Source organism: Ciona robusta, chromosome 3 (assembly GCF_009617815.1).
Source record: "Ciona robusta chromosome 3, ASM961781v2".
In the NCBI taxonomy this organism is placed as follows: domain Eukaryota; kingdom Metazoa; phylum Chordata; class Ascidiacea; order Phlebobranchia; family Cionidae; genus Ciona; species Ciona robusta.
This window is the reverse complement of record NC_143237.1, coordinates 2,036,969-2,054,307: the sequence shown is the minus strand read 5'-3', so window position 1 is coordinate 2,054,307 and position 17,339 is coordinate 2,036,969. Positions and strand designations below refer to the sequence as shown.

The 17,339-nt window shown below is 31.9% G+C and overlaps 2 protein-coding genes across 6 annotated transcripts; one reads left to right on the top strand and one right to left on the bottom strand.

Moving 5' to 3' along the window:
• Positions 1–216: 216 nt before the first annotated feature.
• LOC149737600 (membrane-associated transporter protein-like) lies at positions 217–8,175 on the top strand. Of its 3 annotated transcripts, none has more exons than XM_089874535.1 (15): positions 217–488; positions 844–918; positions 1,034–1,171; positions 1,461–1,649; positions 1,983–2,168; positions 2,676–2,827; positions 3,225–3,330; positions 3,560–3,633; positions 4,004–4,055; positions 4,429–4,608; positions 4,913–5,356; positions 5,644–5,807; positions 5,918–6,017; positions 6,839–7,050; positions 7,298–8,175. In XM_089874535.1, the coding sequence occupies exons 2-15, from the start codon at positions 864–866 to the stop codon at positions 7,547–7,549; spliced, it is 2,304 nt and encodes a 767-aa protein (XP_089730661.1). In that variant the 5' UTR covers positions 217–488; positions 844–863; the 3' UTR covers positions 7,550–8,175. The 3 variants fall into 3 exon arrangements, with proteins under 3 accessions (XP_089730661.1, XP_089730660.1, XP_089730662.1); XM_089874534.1 differs by having other exon boundaries at positions 217–534; XM_089874536.1 differs by having other exon boundaries at positions 217–918; positions 3,225–3,306.
• A 281-nt stretch (positions 8,176–8,456) lies between these two features.
• LOC149737599 (calcium/calmodulin-dependent protein kinase kinase 1-like) lies at positions 8,457–17,012 on the bottom strand. Of its 3 annotated transcripts, XM_089874546.1 has the most exons (12): positions 16,706–17,012; positions 15,609–15,731; positions 14,078–14,179; positions 13,733–13,784; positions 13,021–13,130; positions 12,521–12,579; positions 11,504–11,592; positions 10,997–11,070; positions 10,556–10,675; positions 10,186–10,319; positions 9,867–10,083; positions 8,457–9,134 (listed from the first exon to the last, which is right to left on the bottom strand). In XM_089874546.1, the coding sequence occupies exons 1-12, from the start codon at positions 16,850–16,852 to the stop codon at positions 9,060–9,062; spliced, it is 1,302 nt and encodes a 433-aa protein (XP_089730672.1). In that variant the 5' UTR covers positions 16,853–17,012; the 3' UTR covers positions 8,457–9,059. The 3 variants fall into 3 exon arrangements, with proteins under 3 accessions (XP_089730672.1, XP_089730674.1, XP_089730673.1); XM_089874548.1 differs by lacking the exons at positions 15,609–15,731; positions 16,706–17,012 and adding an exon at positions 14,533–14,721; XM_089874547.1 differs by lacking the exons at positions 15,609–15,731; positions 16,706–17,012 and adding an exon at positions 14,450–14,485.
• Between the last annotated feature and the right edge of the window lie 327 nt (positions 17,013–17,339).

Below are 17,339 nucleotides of genomic sequence, written 5' to 3'. Positions count from 1 at the left end.
ACGTTAGATGTTGCAAACATAACCTGTTAAAACTAATATCTAATATGTAAATAAAGCTGTAAAACAAACTCATATTCCAACAAAAAATGATGTAATCTTTAGAACCGGTGCGTATGGAGTCAAGCGGAACGAAAAATCAGCTGTGCGTGTGAAGTGGGGCACGACCAAAAATAAAAAAAATCTTTGGTCGTTTTAAAATCGCTCCAAAAAGGGATTACGTTTGTTAGTGTACAAGTGTCATAAATGTCTTAAAAAAATCTAAAAAATAACATTTAAAACATTTTTTAAAAGTGAATCTGGTATTGGCGTACGTCAACTTTACTGTTTGAACCGTTGTGTCGCTATAAGTCAAAACAGCTGATTAACCAAAACGTAAACATAAACAAAGAGTTACTGCAGAAGCGTAGGGTACTTCATTGTGTAACGTTGTAACGGAAATTATGTGATTTCCTTTCAGATTATTCTACGAATGCAATATCAATGTTAACGTAAGGGAATGCAGAAAATTTTTGGAAAATATTTTTAAGTTTAGAGGTATCTTAAATCTTTTCTTTTCCAAAGTGGACCAATATTTTACGCTTTTTTACGCTGTACGATAAATACACAGTCTACATTACTAGCTCCTAGTTACAGACTTTATTGCGTGCTATGTGTAAACAACATAGTCTCTGCGTATTTATCGTACAGCGCAAAATAGTGGTGATGATAAAACGTTATAAATATACTACATTTTTATACTGGATGAGCCGCTAAAATACTATTTATACTATGCCTGGTAGCAAAAGTAACAGAGCATTACTCCCATATGCAAAGATACTAATCTAAAACGTATTATTTTGTAAGTTTAATTATTAACAAGCATTATGGATGAAGGAGGAGATGAGAGTATAGAACCTTCTAGTTCGGAACAAACTGATGGTAAGAATATTGCATTTGCGTCGAACTTATAATACTGTGTATAAGTAACTTCTATACAGAGTATAACAATATTACATTTGTTTTATTTTACCAAGTATAACCAACTTCCTAACAGGTGCAACTGCATCGTCAGTATCTGCACAGAAACGTCACAAATGGACAAGATTGTTGCTTCACGCATCCATTATGTGTGGAAGGGAGTTTCTGTACGCGGTTGAAATTGTTTTGGTCACTCCAATTATATTGCAGCTCGGTTAGTTTTGTAGTTGCAAAAGGTTTTGAAATATTGTTGTTTTTTTTGCAAGGGTTGTATTTGCAAAATAAAATGTATTGCATAAACTGTCTCTTAAAAGACACTCAACAGAGTTTGCTCCAACTCAGTGATCTCTCCATAAAAAAATACAATTTAAATATTCACCCAGACAGTTACACATGTAGTAACTCCTAGCTCAAAAACAAGGTGTATGAAACTGTCATTGCACCGCCACGCATAGATAAATAAGTTGCATTTATTTATTGTTTATTTTGGGAAACATTTTCAGGGATGCCAGAAAAATACTACAGTTTAATGTGGATGTTCAGTCCAGTCCTTGGGATCCTGATTGGTCCAATTATGGGTTCCCGTAGCGACCGATGCAAGTCACGTTTTGGTAGAAGAAGACCTTATATAACTGCACTTGTCATTGGAGCTCTTATTGGTCTAACTTTGCTTATCTTTAGCAAAGACATTGGTAAATATTAGGATTTTTTTTAAATCTTTGCATTAAATGTAGAATTTAAATATTTTAACACAATTTTGCTAAAACAAAAGTACAAGTTCGTTTAACAAGAGTAATTTACATTTACATCAATAGTTGTTTCTTTGATTACTTTCTTGTTCAAGGATAAGACCCTATAGCGATGAACCACATTGAATCCTGTATTTATACCTTAGTTCAGTTGGTACTTACTCCAGTTTATTTAATTAACAAACCATTTTAACTATGAAATTGTACTTTAAATTTTTGTCGTAGCTGTTTCTTATTTGATTTCATCCAAATAAAAAAATGTTTTAACTATTTCAGCTTCAAGTCTTGGTGGAGAAAATGTTGAAAGTCGTCGAGTATGGGGTGTTGTGGTTGGGGTGGTGGGAGCGCAAATTATGGACTTCTGTTTAGACCAAGCAGAGACACCACTGCGTGCTTATACGCTGGATGTTTGTACTTTACCTGATCAACAAAGAGCGGTTGCAATGCAAACTTTCTTTATAGGTTTGTTTATATCTGCTTGCGTAGTATGCTGTGTGTTTTGTTGTGTACTTCCTCTACTATTGTATATGTACTATATGTAAGTGTTCACACATATACTTGTAACAAGTTGTATTCTGTTACTAATAAATGTAATAATTTAAGTTTAGCTAGCTTGGTATAAAAAAGCTCTTTGAAATTCATTACTTCAAATCTGTTAATAGGAACTTTGCATATATAGATTAATAGATTGGTGGAAAGTAGAATTGCCAATTAATTTACATCATTACCTGAATTAAATCTTTAATTACATAAGGCTCCAATTTTAACAACATAAATCGATACAGAAAAGTAATTACACACAGTTTGGTGTACAAAGCTTGGTGTCAGCTAGGTTTATTCAACTTGTGTTGCTAAGGTCCTGTTGTGAGGCACACCAGGGGCTTTGGGGATTAAGATTTAACCCAAGCATGTGATATACTTGCTTCATATCATCATAAGTCATAATTTATCATAAGATTTAATTCAAAGGTCTCGGTGGAGCCTTAGGTTTCATTATCGATGGCATTGATTGGGAAAAAACTGCTATTTCCAAACTCTTTGGTTCTCAGATTAAAGTTGTTTATATGTTCGCTGTGGTCACTTATATTCTTACCACAATATGCAATCTGTGTAGTATTAAGGTATGAAATAAATACTGTAAACAAAATGTTTAAACTACACTATACGCTTTCATACCAGACTATTTACATTATGCCTGACAGTAGAAGTAAAAGAGTAGTAGATATACTTTTTCCAATTACATAGCACTTTTTTTTATTAATTTTACAGTGTAGTGAGATACTTTATGTTTATATATATTGGGTTTAACTGCTAGATCTATAAATTTTTAATCCAGAGCATGGTTTAACAACTGTCGTTTTAATATTACTTCTTGGTTTTAAAGCCTGTCGCTTGTGTTTAACGACTGTCGTTTAAATTTTACTTCTTGCCTATTTGGTGTTTTAATTATTCTTGGTTAAAGTGATAAAAAAATATGTCTTTATGGTTAAGTATTCATGAAAGTTTTTTTTTGTTTAGGAAACTCCATGGCACAAGAGATCTAAACCATCATCATCAAAATGTATAATTCCATCCCAGTTACCACCAGAGAAATCAAATGGTTTAGAAAATACATCTACATATGGTACAATCTTTTATCAAAACTTTCCAATTTATGTGCAGTAGCAAATTATGTGGAAACTCTGTAAACGTTATTCATTATAGAGTGAATGTATTTGTATGTTATCTCATACTGACAGTAGGCAAATGCAATTCAATAAATTACAATATAAAATATATGTGAAGTGCAATCACTAGTAAATATTATAGCACATAACATCCTGTGTATTTTATAATAATTTAATTTATTCTAGCAAATGACAAATTAGAAGAGGAAGGAAATAGTTTGTTGGGGAAGGAAAACAAAACTGATCCAATCAGTGTGAATGTAAGTGCTTATTATTTTTTACTAATTCATTAATTTCTGGTGCTGTAGCACAAATAGATGACACGTGTTACAACAACTGTCATTGCCCCACCACCACGCAAAGGTAAATAAGTTACACTGTGGTTCATTCAGTAACATATACATAGCATTATATACACATCTTCAAGCATTAGAATTCCTAATTTAGTTTTTGCAACAGGTTTCTTTCAAAATAATCTTTCAACGACTCATTTGGTGTAAAAACCAAAGTGTTTTTTTGACCAGATAAAACGTTGACAAAAATGTATGTTTTTTCCCACCAGATAAGCAGTTGAAAGATTATTTATTATTTACATTATACCTGGTAGTAGAATTGTACATGTTTTTATAGGTTGAAGTGCATGGTACAGGTAGCCATCATGGTACAAACAATCATAGTGCAGGTAATGTTTGTAAATGTATTTTATACACAACATAAAAAAGATTTGATAAATAATTTCTTGCCTAATCAATAACGAAAATGTTAACAATACATGTTTGATGTAAAAGACAAGTCATTTGGTTGCGGTGCTAACCCAAGAATGCCATTTTTTTCTTCAGACAAGACTTTTAACTAAAAATTTTGTTGTTGTTGCTAAATGATTACAATAGGAGAAAAAGCCACAAGGGGGAATTAGAACACTTTTGTTATAAAATTATATCGGCTTACTTACATACTTTGTGATGATAAATAGGTAACAATCATTCACTCAATCTTATCACTAATAAGTTAAGTGATCACCCTACATGTATTATCATTAAATTATAAACCAACAGATCCACCAAACTCTCGACCAATCACTTTATTCCCGAGGATATCTATGAGTAAAGGTCTCTTTATTTCAATGTCATGCCCGAGTGGTTTAAACGAACCTTTGCAAAATGATGAGTCATTATCGTCGTTGACAACAAGCGACTCAGCATGTGACGATGACATCACCACTACAAGTGAAGAAGGTAAAATATTTAATAAATTAATTTTAATGAATTTTTTAATTAAATTTAAAACACTTTTAATTTTTTATTTTCCACCTCTTTTATGGTTTGGCAAGAATATGAAGCAATTTTAAGTTATTTTTGTATTAAAATTCTAGTTTTTTTTGTGGTAAATAGAAATAGATATTAAAACTTAACAAAATGATAAGTTTTAATTAAAATGTCAGGGCCCAAGATATTTTGCAAAACAATTTTTTTATATATTTTGAAAATTTTATTTATTTTTCTAATTATTATAATTTTATATTTTTGCTCTCTTTTTCAGCAAATGCCGATGATTTCTCGTTTTCAGTTCCCAACTTAAATGTAAAGAACCAGAAGAATAATGGATTGTTAGATTATGTAAGAAGCAAACAATTTCTGAACGCAACTTCGAACAATCTCGAAAATCGACAAAGCTGGACACACGGTGTCACCGAAGTGCAAAACTCGATTGTTATAAGCGACAAACTAAAATCAAACATTAATGAAAACGGTTTGAAAACGAATAAAATATCAAGTGAATCAAATAATAACAGAACTAAACCGGACAAGCCCTGTAACAGTGAGAATGGAAATATACAAAAAACATTCACAACGTCTAACGGTAAAGATGTTGTTAGAAAATTGGATTATTGTGAAGAAAAAGGGAAAACGAAACTTTCTGAGGAAAAAGATATTTTAAAAAAGAGAGAAAATGGAAAAAACAAAAAGAAAGAAGTTGATGATGGTATGTTGGTGATATTTTAGTGGTTGTTCTGTATTTTTCATTATTTTAGTTTCTAAAGTAATAAATATGCCCAATATGGCCATGTAAAAATACATACAAAAAAACGATGAGGTACCAAGGGGCAAAGTACATACATGAAGGTTAAACTATGATTCATTAAAGCTGAAAATTCAACTCAAACTGGAGTATATGTCATATTGTTTTAATAACCTGATGTGTTAAAATTAAATCTGATTTCCTATAATATAATGTGTAAGATTATTTAAATAAATATATTTTCTTTACAGACAACCCAGTTTCATTTAAGCAACTATGGTTGTCAATAGTAACCATGCCTTCTTCATTACGTTGGTTATGTTTAGCACAATTACTTGGTTTTATTGGAATGGAAACCGTGTTTCTGTGGTATACTGATATGATGGGTAGAGAAGTGTATAAAGGTGACCCACAGGTAATATATTACAAGAAAGAATTTCAATTCTTCCATGTCAATGCATGTTTACATACTAATATAAAGTTTCAATAAAAATTTGACCAAGTTAAAATATCTCTTTTGCCTAGGCAAGTGAAAATTCTACTGAATTAAAATTATACAACGATGGTGTTAAGATGGGATGTTGGGGTCTAGCTATTGATTCAATTGCAATGGTGGTGTTTTCAGGTAATGTTAGCATGTTTCCTGTGTGTCAATAATGTCATAACAGTATGTTTTGTTTTGGTTATGATTAATATTCATGTGTTTGACTAACTTTTTATTGTTAAGTTTACAACCTGAGTTTATTTTATGTTAAAATGTGTAGATATATAAAAATATCTATGAATTACAGTAGTGTGTTTTAAAGTATCGACATAATTATGGTCAAGTTATATAACATTGAAGTGATTGTTATAAATGATTATCCAATTTATACAAGGCTTATACTACCCATAGTGCCACTTAATTGATCTCAATAGGCTTGAAGTTTATAATGTCAAGCATTTTAATCTGCACTAAGTGTTTTTACTTAGCATACTTATAACTAGTTTTAAATATTTTTGAACAATTTTACCCAACAAGTCTTTGGCAAACTAATTGATGTTTGCTAGATTTAAAAAGCTTCCCGTACATGAAAAGTTTAATTTGTATGTTTAAACCCTATTACCATTTATTTATTATCTTACATCATTTTGCAAACCATAGATGGAGAAAATTTCACCAAAATAATACTAAAAATACAAGTTACTGTAGTAAGACAAGTAACAAAATTGTAATTGTGATTTGGCAGCCATATGAATATTTGACATACTTTAAGTAGATTTTACTCATCGCATGTTTTAGCAACCATAGTTTTGCTGCTAATTCGAAATTCTCTTCGTTGTTTTAACTAATCTGAAATTCACCACTGTATTCCAAGAGATAAACAAATTTATGTTATTGTAAATACTCACCAACATATATACAACATTATACATATATTAAAGCAACCCCTGTTTATCCATTAGTTGCGATGGAGAGAGGAACCCTCTTGAACAAAATACGACTCCGCAAATTATATTCAGGGGGTTTTCTTCTCATGTTTATCACGGGATTGCTCATGTTTTTTTTCACGAACCAAATCGTGATCTTATCCTTGAGTTGGTGCATTGGTGTGACGTTTGCCATCATGCTTACTGTGCCATATGTTCTGGTTGGGAAATATCATCAAAACAAACAGGTTAGGATTTGGTATCTGTGTGTACATGTAACATGTGTTTAAATAAGTCAATCACACTAAGTTTTTAAAAGCTGACTATACTTTTAAAATAATTATAACAAATTCTGTGAATTTGAAAATTGTTAAATGATTTTTGTAAGAAACATAGTAAGGATCTGATCCTATACTTTTAAAACGCCTATTATATTATTATAATTTTAAAAAGATGTTATATTCAATATTCACCAAACATTATATTTTCTTTCAGTACACGATGCTAAGTCCCGGTAAGTCGAAACGAGGTTTTGGACTTGATTGTGCAATATTAGCTTGTCAGATGTACGTTGGTAATGTTGGAGCATCAGCGATATCAAGTCCTATAATTCATTTATTCGGCACTGTGAAAGCAATGTTGCTGATAATGTCAATTTGTCACATTCTAGCGTTTATTGTTGCGTATTTCTTTGTTTTATATCCTGGTGAAGTAACGCTCTGTTGCAAAAAAGAAGATGTAGCTTAGCAAATGTTTTTATCCGTATAATATGCAATTTCTTGTTTCTTTCTATGTTCCAATACCTATGGATGCAAAGTATAGTAAGCAGTATTGTTTCATCCTATATACTCTGTATACACAATTTAGGTTTTAAAACACCTAAGCAGAGTGCCTATTAGAAGCATTTTAACAATATTTCTTAGAGATTATTGTTTTTATAGAAATGCTTTAGTTAAAACTTGCCATTCTTCTACACTTTCCATTAATCTTGCTTCTTCCATGATTATTGACTGTGAAATGTTATTAAAAATACTTGTACACATTTTCTAACTAACTTCAGGGTTCTGAATATACATTGTTTGTTACTTCACCCAGTTGAATGCACGGAAATTCACTGTTCTGTCCGAACGTATTATTCTCCTAATGTTATGTCTATATGTATGTTACTAGTACTAAGACACTACCTTTTGTGAAATACCATTCTGTGCTTTATGTTTTAACCTTTCCATGCAGTACTAGCAAACAAAGAAAGGTAAATATACGTCTTTCATACTTAAACTGTTAAAGTGTTAATGTTCTTGTACCACTCGTTTTATTTTGTTCATCAAAAAACTTGCCACTTTGAAAATAAAATATATTTAACACATGTGCCCCTACCAACCTTTTTCATTGAATAGTTGATTCTGGTGTGTAAGGTTCTTTCTTGACAATTTATCTTTTGATGACAATCGAAAAAAGTTGATATACTTAAAAAGACTGTGACAAACGTAATTTATCTTTGTACAGGACTTAGTTTGTAATAAACATACAAGCAATTATAATATAGAACTTATTCTGGCTGCAAAATTAGTGCAAATAATAAAGCTTTACGTTTAACTTTAACACTTCTTTAAAGCGTTGTACATTTAATCTTGTAACCAATAATTACTTGATATAAATCATCGAACCACTATGCCATTGCACGGCACAGTAAATCCATTCATTTGTATTTATAAACATTGCAGCTTCGGAGCAAATTAAACACACAATATATATATATATTACACAAGTACTTTCTTATCTATAAAGTGCAACTCATTAATCTATTAGCTCATCATAATCTACCATACAGAATAAGTAAAATACCAATGATTAAAATCTTGGAAATAAAACCCAGATCAGTATTATCCCCACTAAATAAATAGTAAAAGACAATACTTAAAGCAGTGCTTCTCAACCTTTTTGCGCTGACCTAAAATTATGTATAAAATAATAGCGAAGTTTGGCAACCCAATTAATGAAACCACATTTCACACACATTTTTATAGGCATGAAATAAATCGCTTATAAATATGTAAGTTCCAAAATCTAATTGGCACCCACCTGTAGGTGAAAGGTTAAGAAACACCACTTTCGCGAAACAGAAATCAATGGGAAAAATAATAGTGCAATACGTCACATGTTAAAACTTTAAATTACAGTTGTCAAATCCAGCCATGGGCTTCATACATTGTGTATTGTGCAAAGTTATATAAAGAAATATTGTTTTTAAAATAACTCAGGTATTTTCAGACTTTGAAGCCAACAAAGGATTCTTGAAGCTGTGTCGTTTCAGCATCGACTTGACAAGTATCTGTCATGTAATGAAATGATCATTACTTTGGATTGTATAAGCAACCAAGTTATAACAATCATAGGCGCCTAACATGGGTATGCAAGGTATGCGTTTATACCCTCAAAATAAATTAGAGTACCCAATATAAATGCATAAACAATTTAATATCCTCTCTTACAAACATGTTCTAAAATAAACACTGTACAGTGGTGATGCAATGATTTCTCTATTTTCCAATAAACTCTCATATTGTGACAGGAAAAAGTTCATGTTTTCGTCGGCGTAAATTTTATCTTTTAACTCTTATAGGCACCTTGACTTTTCAAAAGTTAGGTGCCTATAGTAACAATACCTGTACTTTGATATACAAGCATAAAAAACTGACAGCAACAGTATATATCAACTTATAAAAATGGTTTCAACAGCCCTGGAGGTCTTTATTAATTCACTGAAAAAACGACAGTGGCTGCAATATTATTGGTACAGAAATTTGAAATGATTATATATAATTTTTGTTTTGTTTTTCTACAGCATGGCACATCATTAAACCTAAGATACGGTCCAAAGTTTGCTCATTACCTTGACACCCAGGGTGCTACACCTATTAGTAACCACTGGAATGGAGTCCGCTAAGCGCTAAGTGTCTTGCCCAAAACATACACTTATCAGTACTGAGTATCAAACCCGCTATTCTTTAGTTATGATTGAAAATAAGTTTTAATCATTCATTCTAAAAAAGTACATACTTACCAGCGTATTAAGCTTGGGAATAGTTTTTACGCATTTCTCGACGTCTTCCTCTGTTATCGTCACAAGGTGGCAGTGTTGTTGCTCGGATGGCAAAACCACTGACCCATGACTGGTCACCCAATTGTTACGCTTAATTTCAGCGAGAGTTATTCTGGTTTGGGGATTTTTGTCGAGCATTTTTTTGATCAACATGCGAACTTCAGCAGATAACGAACATCTGTCGGATATTTCTTTTACATTTTTCACACTTTTTTACACTTTTTACAAATAGATGGTTTTTAAACCATTTTTACTTTTTACAGCCAGATTAAAAACTCACTGAGGCGGAAACTTTACTTCTTCGTTGCAAATTTGTTCGTGAAGTTCAAGAATATGGGGTGATTTGAACGGAGTGTCTCCCACTAGTAGGCAGTAAAGAGTGACACCAAGTGACCAAATATCAAGGGGGCGACCCTAAGTTGGGAGATTCAATTTCTTTAGAACTTTAATAAATAAATGTTATTTATTTTACAATGTATTGTTTTTAAGGTGTAGCAGTCATACCTTTTATAGCATGTGGTGTGAATCAACCCAACGGAATATAAGGTTGAAAAACTAACAGTACGCATCTTGTCCCACAGTACTACACCAACTAAAATTACTCATTTTTTACCAAGCAGCAGCACAAGTCAAGTTAAGAGAAAACTTACTGAGAATTTATCCGAAGAGCCCGACACTGCCTCCGGTGGCATAAACGCAGGAGTACCGACCGTGTTTGTTATTTCAGCATCCCCACCACTAAACTCCTGACTTACTCCAAAATCTGCAATCTAAGAAACCACGAATTAAGATATTTTTAGAAGTTGTGTCACTCAATGCTGCTATTGGAAAACAAAAAAAGTGAAAAAAGGCACTTTGTAAAACTCGTAAAACTTGTTATGAATTCTATACCAGCACAAGGTGTGATTAGACACCTTGTGAGAATCTTGTTGCTGTTGATGACCAAAGTAATTAATTTCACAGAAAAGGCAATAAACAATCGATCTATCTGCGCAGGATTACTAATATATAAACATGGCAGGGTGAGAAAATTTAGTTCTATCAATTTGGAAAGTTGCTTTTAAGAGTTACTTAAATGTGTCAGTTCTCACTTTGACTCTGTTATTATCGTCAAGAAGTAGATTTGAAGGTTTAATGTCACGGTGAATTATCTTCTGGTAATGAACTGCAACAAACACAGATAACTGTATCATATAATAGAGCAAGTAATAAACAGGGCTTATCAAGACGTTTTATTTGGTGAAACGCACATATGTGGTTGAAGTTAAATACACATTGGAACATATTTAATATCAATATGTCAAGTTGTCAGAAGTGGGAGATACATTATCTCTGGTCAATTTACATAACAAGTAGCTACTGTACATCTTGTAATAAGTAAAGATATGTACAGAACTGCAGAATAATTAATCACATTATTATTTAATTTCCATCTTATTATAATTATATTTCTGTACCAAGAAATATATTAAAACTAAAACATTTGCCCTTCACAAAAACCACACATCCCATAACAGTGTTTTGATAACCTTGAATTTGTTTTCTGTGCAAACTAATTTTAAAAGTATTTGTTTTTAAAGCAATGTGTATAAACTTACGATATTCAAGACCAAGAACAACATCTTGGAATCTTCGTTTGGCAGTTTCTTCATCCAGAGGCTCAGTGGTTGGAACTTCTAATATTTCACTGCAAAAAATATGTTTGCAAAAACAAATACAACAGAGCCAAAAAATTATAACAAATTGGCAGCAGGTTGTCTATTCGTGATGAGTAGTTTCACGATTATGCAGTCATGACAAAGATCAGGTCATCACAATAAAAAAATGTTTGGCTTCAAACAAGACCAACAGATGTGTTTGAAGTAAAAGCGTCAAATGTTACAGCTTAGTACACAGACACTCTTTAATAATCAAACTATTGGAAATGTATTTGTTGACCCGATGTGAACCTTTTAAAGGATATTGGTTGTTACTCTCAAACTCAATCAAATATATTGACTGCAGTGTTTTTAAACTAATGGAATATATAATTATAAAAAAAACATACACTTTACTGATAATGGACTTCTTAAAAGGCATCTGTCATACGCCTGCAACGTTAAAATTGCACATTTGTGTTTATAACGCGCGAATTGAAGTTTGTGGGTTTCAATTTAACAATCATGTTTTGTGGTAATATGCTTCTTCTTATCAAAGCAATGATTTTGTTTTGAACATTAACCTTATACATTCACATCTTCAATGGTTTAAAAAAATTAAACAGGAAAAAGAATCCAGATATGGTGCCAGGAAATACATAACAGAAAAAAATCAAGTCCAACCAATTGTTGTATAAAAAAATATATTTTTCCTAAACGACATCATCAGTCTCCTATTTAAATGAAATCATCAAGTGTCTTAACAATGAATTAATACAACTCTGAAAGCACAACTATAAAAAAATTAGTTTTTTGTTAAACAGAACCCTATTTTTATATTATGACTTCATATTGATGGAGCTGAAGTGTTGGATCATGCTAACTGTGACTAATGCACAGTAAGCAGTATAACAGGAGGTATCAACTTTTTAAAACCAATGTAAAAATATCCCACACGAAACAATATAAATTTCTCACCCATTATTTAGGAGTTCAAACACCATGTATAGATTATCTTCTGCTGGATCATCTAATACCTAAAAATATATAAAGATGTTGGTGAAAACTAAAAACATTACCATACCCATATAGGGGTTGCATATGTTCTGTAAATTTTTATACAAAACCTTGGGGTAAAATGCAGTTAAACCTACAGTTCTCCAACATAGAAAACCTCATTAATTAATTTGGCAAATGAAATATACTTTGGCACTGCTTGGTTGTATAAACAAATTAAAACAGGGTAAACATTGTCTTAGGTGAAAAACTGGGAAGCTAATAGTAAACTCTAAACTGTCAACCTTATTTTAAATATTGCACCCTAATGTTACACGATTGGATTATGACTTCATGCACAACTTTCTTCCAATCGAATAGTGTTGTTTTAATCATGGCACAGAGAAAAAAATGCCATGACTCAATGTAGGGGAACTTTACTTTTATGTTCAGGGTACAACAGTAATGGTAAATATTATCACCTCAACCAGCTTAACAACATTAGGGTGATCTAGTTTCTTCAGCAGAGCTATCTCTTGATACACTCTGTCAAGTGGAGTCAACCTTTTCTTTCCTCCTTTAGGGGGTCTCCCTAATAACATAGGTCAAGCTATGGGTAAATAAAAATGTTTGCCTATTTAAATGATAAAAACATCTTATAAAATTAAAATATTGTTTTTATTTAAATTGCATAATCGAAAAATCTTATTAAAATAAAATAGTTTTAAAATGTTTTTATTTTTATTTATTGAAATAATATTATCATTTTTCTTTGTAAGGTTTTTGGAATTTTAATCTTTGTTTTTTATTAAAACCTTATCTTGGTATACGCACTAGCTCTAGTGTTGATTGAGTACGACACTCGACACATATGGTAGATCAGCAGCAATAAGCTAGGTTTAATCATCGGAACAATTTAATAGACATGAATATTAGTGGCGTCATGTATCTTTAGATTTCCCCACAGAGTTTTATATTTAGTATATCATATTAGGTGGTAGGATGTTAAGGACAGTGTGTGGTGGGATATGCTTATTCTCAGGAGTGAAAACCTGGGGACTGGGGTTACAACTTACTAAACATGTGGTACTTGCTATATGCAAAGGGTTAACAATTAGTTTCAAATAAAAAAATGATTCTGCCACTCTGGCACGGACTGCTACTGTAAGTTGAAAATTTGGAATAAAATCTTACTTGCAAAGCCAGCTTGTTTTATCAGTTTCCTCTTGGAGAGTATTTTCATTGCCTGTTGGCAAAAGGAGGCAATACAAAACAATGCCATGGAATGTTGGAAACACTCCATTATACACATGGATATTATACGGGAAAGTCACTGTACATATGTAATAACAGACGTGTTTCAGTATAGAACCCAGGAGGTAAATATGAATGACAATTATAAATGATGTTAAAAACGACCCCCGTTAGCATCAATACATGCTTCGAACTTTATTATTCTTGTTTCTAAACCTCTTATTCAATGAATATAAAATATTATCAAAAGTTAAAACAGTGACTTTACGAACACCATGTACTTACATAAAGATTATTATCATCTTCATTGTAAACCAACTTCACCATTCCGTAAGCACCTCGACCCAAATCATTCTTCAACAAGTATTGATTCAATTTCATGTTTTCCTGAAAACATATTATTTTCACATGATTATTTTGGAAAATAAATTAAATATTCTCATATTTTACCGAAATGTAGTTTACCACATGTGTAATTAGTAAATACCGCCATAATATACTCAGGTTAATGTTGGGGTAATAGATCAACTATATGAGATATGTGAAAGGTCAACTGATATGCCACACAATAGGGCCTCACCCATACAATAAAGAAAAGATTTATGAAGACAGAATATAAATGCAAATATTTAACTCAAGCAAACCACTGCTTCTTACTTGACAAAAGCATTTCTGCATTCATGAAATTACATATTGCAGCTGCTAAATTGCCTTGTATCAGTCACTACAAATTCACTTACAATTGATTCATTCATTCTACACAAGGTTCTCTCCACCCTACAGTGAGTATACAACACTAGCGACAGTATAAGTGCTAGGACGTGCTAAGCGTAATGTTTGCTCCCCTTCACAAACAGTATTGAAACCATACAGCAGGCTGCCAAAAGCAAATATGCTGGATCAATGATTAGCAGTTATGTCCTACAGTAGACCACAAAAGAGAGACACTGATGCTTTAAATAATGCATGAAGTTTAATGACCCTACATTTTTTAAAGCTTCTAAAAGGGTGATTGTCTCTTTTTTAGGCAGATGATTCTTTGAAAGTTACAGAAACTAATACAACACTAATGTCCACATAATTAACTCAAAAATGTAAACTATAAATTTTTTGCACCAGGTAGTCTAATGTGATGAGTAACTTCCTAAAATGAATCACAATTATACAAGTCATGACAAAGATCAGGTCAGCTTAAACAAAATATGATTCGCTCAACAAAATCATTCAACGTTTAACAGGAAGTATCAACAACAAAATATATCTGTAATCCCTCAACTTTGTTTATAAACAAAACAACAGCTTATGTAAATAAAGCCAATTTATGTTAATCACAATAAAATCACAAACATAAAGACTTTAAGTTTCCCATACAAAAAGTAACTAGTAGCTATTTATTACCCAACTTGAAAAAAAGGAAATATACCAGTTTATTTACCTTTCCAGTTTATAACCTACCTTACAGAACTGCTCACGAATAAAAAATGAAACTGCAATACAACACACACTACCTTGGCAACTTATAAATCACTAGAGATTCACTTTGAGGTTTATGAAGCTAAAAGCAGCTTACCATAAAAGCAATGTTATAAATACACTTATCCTCAATGTGACCTCTAGCCTTGGCATTGCTATTCATATGCTGATTGAATTATTCATTTAATTTGGTAACCCATTATATTTTAGGGTTCAATTTTTAAATGATTTAAACGCACCTGGATTTTAATTTTTGGGCAATATTGAAAACAATGAAGCATTTTTTAAACCTATTATAATCCTTAATTTTTTTTATGTATTAAACAAATTATTATATGACTACCTGAGTGATTTTATTGGATGTAACTGTCATGCGAGATCTGCTTGTTTTCACATCATGTTGCGGTGATATCTTGGTTGATCGTCGGTGCGTAGGACTTGACGTGCCGCTGTCGAGTTCATATTGCTAAATAAACGAGATAATTAAATATATATATAAGAAGTGGCAACTGAAGCGTCAAATAAGTTGTAAACCAGCGTTTTACAAACTTGATTGCTATGAATCACTGGTGTGTGGCTGGATAGGTTCATTGGCACCATTAACTTTATGCATTATATATATAGTAGGGTGGAGGAAGGCGGTACACTGTTAGTACACAATATCCTAATGCCCTGATTGTGTTTTAAACAATTAACAACGGTCTATGAGAGTTGTAAGGATACGGTTTCTTCTCCGAATGTTTTTTGTTTACCACCAAATGGGACGAGAAAATAGAATGAAAAGCTGTCCCATCTTCCCCCACCTTACTATATGTAAAGTTTCAAAGTTTTAAACAGTTGGTATGCCACAAACAGATGCACAATGTCTGAGAATGCCGGAGCCAAATGAGTTTAATAACTCCTGCTCAACTGCTATAACCTTAAGTATATTTTATAAGTAAACATTGCTTAAAGTTATCAAGTTCCTTAATGTGCTGTTTAATCATCCACTTATTAAAACAGTATTAATAACCCCATATGGACCAATAAGTAACTCTAAAGGTCAACAATATTATTCGAATATATAATTATAGGTTTTAGGCGCCAAAACTTCTACAACGCAAGGGAGACATAAATAGTTAGACGTATATTTCTATGATACAAATCTAACTTATGATTATAATGTTTACTTAATAATGTGGCACAGAAATTTTAGGGCAGGCCCATCTACTCTGCCACACCAGGTTTGGCACCTTTGATGGTTTACAATAACTAGACAAACGTATCATTTTAAAGCATTTATATTAGGATTATAGGTTGCCACTATCTCATAAATTTTTGAAGACCTAGGTAAACAATGGTGCGTTGCAAAACAGTAGTTTCATACCACGTAAGTGAATTAAAAGTTAAACGTAAATATTTATTCACAAACAAACTTAGCAAATGAACATTGGAACAAACCACTTTAACTTCAGCATCGCTTTCCGCAGTTTCATCTGGAACAGTAAGAGTAATGCCAGAATCACTTCTGGATTCCAATTTCACTTTTCCAACTTTTTCAATAACTTTATTTAGAAGCATGTCTTGGTCCTCCACATTATTGGTCATAATACAAATTGCACAATATTGAATAATTGGAATGTTTAAGCTGGTTACCAAAAATAAACTTTAAATATAGATGAAAAAATTACCAAAACTACTAATTCAAGTTTACTTCATAGAACAAAGTGTGACAGAAACGGTTCATAGTCATACACATTATATTATGACAACGTGAATATACCTCTAGAAACGTAGCAATATCCTGTCATTCTTTATATCTCAAAGGGAAATTTTTAGCTCTGTACAGCCACCATTTGGATGGAGAATAACAGTTATTCACCGTTAGTCGGTATCGAGATTGAAGTTAAACATTAATGTTATATTTAACCATGTTTGAACTTTATTATAAACTGTACGCTTGTTTGTGCATGTGTTTTTTTGTCCAATTTATACAGAATATCACTAGTTGATGAAATTGTATAATACAAAAATGAGTTGGTTTAGATTGTATTTGCGTCCCCGGTTTATAATTTGATGAAATCAAAACCCAGAA